Source organism: Pelobates fuscus, chromosome 5 (assembly GCF_036172605.1).
Source record: "Pelobates fuscus isolate aPelFus1 chromosome 5, aPelFus1.pri, whole genome shotgun sequence".
In the NCBI taxonomy this organism is placed as follows: Eukaryota; Metazoa; Chordata; class Amphibia; order Anura; family Pelobatidae; genus Pelobates; species Pelobates fuscus.
The window spans coordinates 95,377,230-95,385,389 of record NC_086321.1 but is presented as its reverse complement, the minus strand read 5'-3'; the positions used below and the strand labels follow the sequence as shown (position 1 = coordinate 95,385,389).

At 42.0% G+C, this 8,160-nt stretch overlaps 1 protein-coding gene across 1 annotated transcript in view; it reads left to right on the top strand.

Annotated features, from left to right (window-relative positions):
* Positions 1-33: 33 nt before the first annotated feature.
* CENPK (centromere protein K) overlaps positions 34-8,160 on the top strand; it is a 51,878-nt gene continuing 43,751 nt past the window's right edge. Inside the window, exons 1-2 of the mRNA XM_063454069.1 lie at positions 34-116; positions 6,048-6,074. Of these exons, the coding sequence (XP_063310139.1) occupies positions 114-116; positions 6,048-6,074 (30 nt within the window). The 5' untranslated portion in view covers positions 34-113. The remainder of the gene's footprint in view (positions 117-6,047; positions 6,075-8,160) is intronic.

The window sequence follows — 8,160 nt, the reverse complement described above, 5'->3', positions numbered from 1 at the left end:
CGAGCGTGAGGGCCAATCAGCGACATGCGCGCCCTCTTTGCTTTGCCAGCTGTGACGGTCTGAGTGTTTCAGTGCTGGAAGTATAGAACCCCGGGGGAGCCTCTCCGGTCACCATGGTAACGTACTTAGATATAACCGCACAGATATGTGTTAAATGACGACAATAAGGCAATTTAGACCAAACATGGTCAAGGTGGAAGAAAACTGCTCTGTAGAAGTTTGATTATTTTATTGGTTTTTTTTGGCTTTGTTTTGATTATTTTGGCCCAAACTTTGCATTTTTTTTGTCTTATTATTTCTCCACAATTCCCTGTTTAGTAAATAATGTTATTATTATTATTATTCTTTATCTTTAACTGTACCTGTGTAACTACACCCTGGCTAATTATGCAGCACTGGGGATCCACCCTCCATGTCTGATTACTTTAGAAAATTATAAACTCTTACTATAAACTCTTTCTTTTCTTGTTGTATTTTATCATTTACTTGTAGGCTTCATAATTTAGCCTAGTGTATTCCTGAGCAGTTTGTAAAAGCGTGTTTTAGTAAACATTACCATTCCTATGTGTATTACTCTCTGGAAGGAACATGGAGCAGTCTCTTTTACATTCGATTGTTCGAATGTCTGGCTCAGTTCAATGAATGGTCCACAACAGAGTTCTAGTAGTGAAATGTCATAGTAAATGTGATGCATGTCTGTTCAACCAGGGATCAAAAGTTGTAGGGTCAGGCTCCAGACTACTGGATGCAAGCCCCCTCCACTCTAGAGGAACATTCCACACACATAGACGGCCTAGGCCGAACTACCACACAGTGGCAAAGGACCCCCCTAACACAAACCCGACACCCCTGACCCACCCTCCACGATCCTTCACCTGCCAATGAGCAACCAACAGGTCGGAAACAAACAAAGGGCTAACATGACAAGATCCCCTCAGACTTACAGCTAGTAATAGTCCACGGAGGGGGTTTGTCTCAGCACAGGACTGCCAGTAACAAATGTCTGAACAGCCCCCCTACTCTGTTGGCTTACCTGGGATTAGTGTATGGATAGGCAGGGATGGCTCTGTATTGGCTTACTAGGATGTCTTGCAAATTCCTTGGTTTCACTTAATAGTAATATTAGACTACCAGAGAATGGCTCTAAATATCCCTTCGGAGGAAAGGAACACATAGCCCCAACATCACACCACTACTCAGAACAGAAATGGCTAACACAACACACATAACGCTTTATTATTACCTCGACGTTCGGGCATAATGGGGATGGGGCTAGGGCAGATGGCATAAGCCACCTTGCCTCTTCAGCACATACAGAAACTGGAGAAATATTGCTGAGCCTATATAAGCCGCTCCATCATAGCACACATCATTATAGATAAGTGTACAGACTGCTCCTGTGGGACAACCACATAAAACTTAGTTATGCCTTATGTTTAACCTATTTAGACGTACCACGTATGCTGTTCTATCATTTTACGTTACCATTGTCTAGCGAATGAATCTGGACCACACTTTAAATTACTGTTCCAGAGTGCGACCATAATGATATCAATGCCTAATACGCCTAATACACACAGCCGCCAAAAATAATATAACACATTGACGCTATCGTGATGTATAAGTGTACTTAGTTTAAGCTTTATGATACCGGCTTATGTAATTTTCTGTCATATTATTATGCCTCACTATGCAGTCCCTCAACTCTATGTCAACCTAATTGTACGTATTATATCTTGTTCCTTTTTAAAAAAAAATGTGCAGCCTACCATGACACGCAGTTTTTGTGCCCCGTACAATGCTCACGTTACTGTCATGTATTATTGCATACCTGTGTTTGTACCAATGCACAACAAAAATAAAGAGTAATAAAAAAAAAAAAAGTTGTAGGGTCACTCAAAGCAGCCTGAGCACTGCATTGATGTGAAGTGGTCATGGTGCCTGGAGTCTGTGTGTGTAGCATTTCAGTATGAGATCCTGCACCTACGGAATTCAACTCCTTTACTAAATAAGGTCTAACCACCTCCAGCAATGTCATTGGGGCATCATTAGCCAGTCTGGGCTAGCTAATAAAACCTTTGTGTACATTTTCATACACTGAGTGACATTCATTGGCTTAGATCGGTCAGCTGACACTCAGTTCTGCAGAAGCTGGAAGTGTGTTACCAGCTCTGAAAGGAGCCTCATAACCCAACAGGGACCCAGAAATGAGGGCAAACCATTGTTAAATAGTTGTAGTTGATTTTGATGTTTGGAGTAATCCTTTAACGGTCACCCACTAGCCATTGGCATGTAAAACGTTAGCCCTTGCATGTAGGAATTCACCGCTGGTTAGTGTGCCATGGCCCCCCAGACATTGTTGGAGTTTTTATGGTAAGTGGTTGAATAACCCTCAAAGGGCTGCTCCAACCAAATACTGTTTTTTGAAGAAAACACTGATTTTGGTTAGAGTATCCCTAATAGTTCCACCCCTCAAACCTAAAAAACAAGTAAAGCTAAAAACCTACCTCTGTTCCAGTGCCAGAGGCCAAGTTTCCCTCTCAGCCCAATTTTTCCCTTTATGTACATCAACCCTTCTATCTGCTTGGGAAAGATATAGGGAGAGGACATGGGTTACAGATCTCTGTAGTGGTAATTGGGTTTTGGAGTAACCTGTAACCCTTTCATGTATTAGAAAGTAACATGAGTTTAGGTTTCCTAAACCTCTATAGGAACATGCCAGTCATTCCATATGCATTTTTATTTTTTGGATAGAAACTGAATTGTTTACATTGCACAATATACTAAAAATAGGTGTAAGCAAAACATGGGAAGATCAACACAGCAATAAATGCAAAATCAATACGAATAGAATGTGTCATTAGAATGCCTATAGCCACGACAATATAACCATTCTTTCAGTGGTAAAGGTGGCAATATTATTGAGATTTGCACTAGTACAGACCATTTGAATTCTTATTGTATGCCTTATTTATGCAAACAAAACTTTTACAATCCCTTGTTACATTGTTTAAGAAACATTGCAGGCACTTTTACAGTGTATTTTCTTGTATCAATTAAATGTTTATTGCTGTGCTGTCATATTTAGAAATTTGATCTTATTGCATTTGCAATAATTTCTGGTTTTACCTTTCTGTAGCTGCTATAGAATTGTATTACATTATTTTAAAAGAACGCTCCAAGAACCATAACCACTAAAGCCTATATGGGATGGCACCAAGAGAGCTCTAGTGCCATAAGATGTCACTGCTAGTACAGTTTGATGACTTACTTGGGTGCTATAGGACACTCACCCTGCATCCAGTCTCCTCCAGCAGAAGAAGCCAGGTTACCACCTAGAGCAAGGCAGGTCTGCAGTAAGAGTGCTCTCAGCCAATTAGCGTGTCCTGCATTGGCTTACATTGTTTTATAGGGATTGCACTGTTCTATATGGCAATCTGGTTTCTCCTTGTGTAGGAAACCAGATTGTGGTGTGGGTGCCAGTTGGGACCTACCTAAGTTGTCAAACCATACTAACATTGAAACAGTGTATTCAATTTTGTATCTCTTGGCCTGTTCCTTATTCCATAGTTTTGTTTGCTCTCTGAATATCAACCAATGGATGCAAACTAAACCCTGATACAGTCTTCAATTCATTGTTCAGAAAGTTACTGAAGTCCTAATTCCATTTCTACTGTGTACATCAAGCATGTCAAACTTGCGGCCCACAATGGATATATTTGGGGCGTGGGCCACTTTGTGTTGTGGCCGCAACCAGGCGCAAGACAGGAAAGATATTTCTTGTCTTCCCTCCCACGGCTGATTGCGTGCTCCTGCAGGCCAGCCACTCCCCCTTCCCTCCTGCTCGCAGTGCCAGAGAAACGTCTGGCCTGCTTGAGTAGATAAGAGCAGGGCTGAAACTGGAGGACGGGTGGCTCATCTTAAGGTAGGAGAAGAGGGGCTTGGGGGATCTTCCTGTGTAGTGTGTTAAATTGGGGAGCGGGGGGTAGTGTATTCAATTGGAGGAGGGAGGAAGCACTGTATTAATTTGAGGGAGGGAGGGGGCCAGTGTATTAAATTGGGGATGGAGGGCAGTGTATTAAATTGGGAGAGAGGGTGGGGCAGTGTATTAGAGTGGTGGGGGGAGACAATGTAATAATTTGGAGGAGGGAGGGAGGGCAGTGTATTAGAGTGATGGGGGGGAGGGCAGTGTGTGAAATTGGGTTAGGGAGGCAGTGTATTAAATTAGAGTGGAGGGAGGAGGGACAGTGTATTATATTACGGGCTGTGTATTAGATTGGGTGGAGGGCGCAGTGTATTGAATTTAGGGGCAGTGTATTAGATTGGGTCTGCATGGAGGAGCTGAACGCTCCCTATGGAGATGCTGATTGGTCACTCAGCTTTTTGCCACACATGCACAATAGACTCCCAATGTTTTTCTATGGGAAAGCATTGGGTTGAAGAACACACTCATAAAACTTCAAAATCAACATATAACAGCATTTGTTTTTTACAGCTGTACAACAGCATACATTCACCATTTCAGTCTCATTACCAAACTTTTCCAAATATGTCATAGTAGTTGGACTGAAATAAAAACATATCTCCTTAAAATACATTTGCTCTTTTGTTTATTTTGAAGCCTGTAACAGATCGACGGGCACCCCGACTGGGTACCTCCCTCGAAGGATGCTCCTAGTGCTTCCTGAGGACTCCAAGCACTGCAGCAGACACCACAACCACCGAACCGGAGAAGCATACGAATGCTCTCAAGCATATGAATGCTGTAAACAGCTGAACAGGAAAAGCATACAATCCGCTTACACTCCTGGCAATCAGCATACAATCCAATTCCCCCAATAACGAGACGACACTTAGTTTTGAGGTCAAGCAGAACTGACTGTACTGGCACATACAGCCTCTTTTATTCACAATCCACAAACACAGTACTGCCCACAGGGTTTTGAAATACAACCAATCAATTCGTACATTACACACAGACACTCCCACACAAAATCCTCCCCTCTGCCTGTGATATGATTACTGAACACAATGGGTAATATAATTATCACAGGCAGAGAAATACAGTTTTATAAAACATATCACAGGGACCCCAAAACATGCAATAACCCCATATCAGTATGTCAGTATCTAATAATTAACATGGGTGAACGACATATCCAAAATTCACCCAGATCCGTTCAGTAGTTTGGAAGGTACAGTTTAATGCAGATTCCGCAGAACATATACAGGCTATATAAAAAATAATTACTGTATAATGTGTCCCCTGTTGTATAGTTTAAAACTACTGCACGATGTCTTTGTGCACCAAATACAGGCGAGATGGCACCGTGTAGAAAAGTCCAAACAGTGTCTGTGAGTTAAAATGGCCACCATCCATTGTTCTCACCATGTGCCTCTGATACATGAAATGGTGGCCACCCAGTAACTCCACAGTATGTCCCCAGATGGTTCTTAAAGGGCCAGCAGCAGCATAATAAAATACAATATGCCCAAATCAGTTCCTAGAAGGGCAATACATCCCAGGGCCATAGTCACAGGGCAAGAGGCTGGCAAGTGGTGGGGCGGGTTCCGCCACAAAGCCCTTCGACCTCGAGGACATCCAGAGTCAGTTAGGCAACTTTTTTATACTGTACTTTCCGAAATAAACCTACGTTTTATGAAAACTGAAGTTTTAGTTTTTTTGCGGCCCACGTATATTTATGGGAGAACACTATGGGACAGGGGAGGGAGGAGAAAAGAACACTATCGGATGGGGGGGACACACCTTGTTTATTTTTCCCTGGTTAGCCTTTGCGTTTGACATGCTTGATGCACATACTAGATAATTTAGCCCTTTCATTTTTTTTTTGTTAATTATTAGATACTGATTACTGAGTTATAGCTTTGCCATAAAATACGTGTTTTGCATGCTGTTTTACTATTGTTATGCCTCTTTGCCATGTTAGACAATTTAAATATTTTCAGATGTGTATATTTGCACCACAGTCAGTGGTGACAATTGTATGATCTCATTTTTATTTTTTTGTTTTTACTTTTGTTTGTAGGACAAGCAAGATGAGCTCCTGAAAGAGGTAAATGTATCTACCACATAATGCAGTAAAAATAATTGTAAAACTACAATAAAAAGTATTTACTGGAAATATAATGTTAATGACATTATACAATAATTGAAATTACTCGAGATGTATGGATTTTACAGGGAATGTATGTTTCTTTAGTGTTGTGCAAAATAGTTGCAAAACTATAATAGGTGATTCAATTAAAGGGTAAACAAACAGCATATTTTATTTTTCAATGATCACGTAAGCAAATGGTGATTCTATCTCTCCCAGGGCAATTTAACATCAAGCAAGTTTTCTATGAAGCATGCTGCTAGAATACTTGTCTCCTAATATCCTCTGGTCATCCTGTATTTTGTGAATTCCTTAGGGCCAGTGGTGGCAAAACTTGGCTATCTTTGATTCTGGCTACTTGTCATGAGCATTTAGTTCAGAAACATCTTGGGTACAATGCCTAGTTAATAATGGCATTTAAAAATACCATACTAGCACGTTTTCTTTTGCTAATTTCTTGTAAGGATAGTTATATACATGGTTATTTACCAGAGTATGAATCGTGTTGTCAAATCAAAGTTAAAGGGTTACTCCAACCAAAAACAATGTTTTAGAAAAACACTGTTTTTGGTTATAGTTAGCTTTACTGGAATTAAATTCCTGCTCACACCAGAGATACCCAGGTATCTTTTCAGTCAGCTGAGGCCAAAATTAGTTATCATTTTATTACAGTAGCTCACATCCAGTTGGAAAAATTGGTAAAAAAAACAAACAAATAAATAAAATGTGTATGTAAAAATGAAAAAGAGAATACTACAAATTAAAAAAAAAAAAAAAAATAGGTGTAAAAATGGCACTTTAATCAAGCTCAAAATATATACTCCAGTATAAGTCGACCCGAATATAAGCCGAGGCCCCTAATTTTACCACAAAAAAATGGGAAAACGTATTGACTCGAGTATAAGCCTAGGGTGGGAAATGCAGCAGCTACTGGTAAATTTCTAAATAAAATTAGATCCCAATAAAATTACATTAATTGAATATTTATTTAGTGTGTGTATATAATGAATGCAGTGTGTGTGTGCAGGGGCGTATTAGCCGCGAGGCAAACAAGACATTTGCCTTGGGCGGCATTTTCCAGGGGGCGCCAAAAAAAGCCGCCCCCCCAAATGCCCAAGGCAAATGTCTTGTTAGCCTTGCGGCTAACAGACATGCTGGGCTGCTGCTGGGCGGTCGGGCGGCGCTGCTGGGCGGGCGGCGAGGGAGCACTTCCTCTGAGCTGTCTGCTCAGCTCCCTCGCGCGCCGCAGAGTGAGGCTGGGAGCCGGAATATGACGTCATATTCCGGCTCCGCCTCCCAGCCTCACTGTGCGGCGCGCGAGGGAGCTGAGCAGACAGCTCAAAGGAAGTGCTCCCTCGCCGCCCGCCCAAGAGCGCCGCCCGACCGCCCAGCAGCCACTGGACCACCAGGGAGAAAGATGACCCCCCCCCACCCCCAGCATTCCCAAAGGTAAGGAGGCTGGGGGGAGTTAAAAAAAAAAAAGTGTTAATGTGAGTGAGTGTGAGTGTCTGTTAGTGAGTGTGTGTGTGTGTGTGTCTGTTAGTGAGTGTGTGTGTGTGTGTGTCTGTTAGTGAGTGTGAGTGTGTGTGTCTGTTAGTGAGTGTGAGTGTGTGTGTCTGTTAGTGTGAGTGTGTGTGTCTGTTAGTGAGTGTGTGTCTGTTAGTGAGTGTGAGTGTGTGTGTGTCTGTTAGTGAGTGTGAGTGTGTGTGTGTCTGTTAGTGAGTGTGAGTGTGTGTGTGTCTGTTAGTGAGTGTGAGTGTGTGTGTGTCTGTTAGTGAGTGTGAGTGTGTGTGTGTCTGTTAGTGAGTGTGTGTGTCTGTTAGTGTGTGTGTGTCTGTTAGTGTGTGTGTGTCTGTTAGTGTGTTTGCCTGTTAGTGTGTTTGCCTGTGAGTGTGTTTGCCTGTGAGTGTGTTTGCCTGTGAGTGTGTGTGTCTGTTAGTGTGTGTGTGTTTGCCTGTGAGTGTGTGTGTACGTTAGTGAGTGTGTGTGTCTGCTAGTTTGTGTCTGCTAGTGTGTGAGTGTGTGTCTGTTAGTGTGTGTCTGT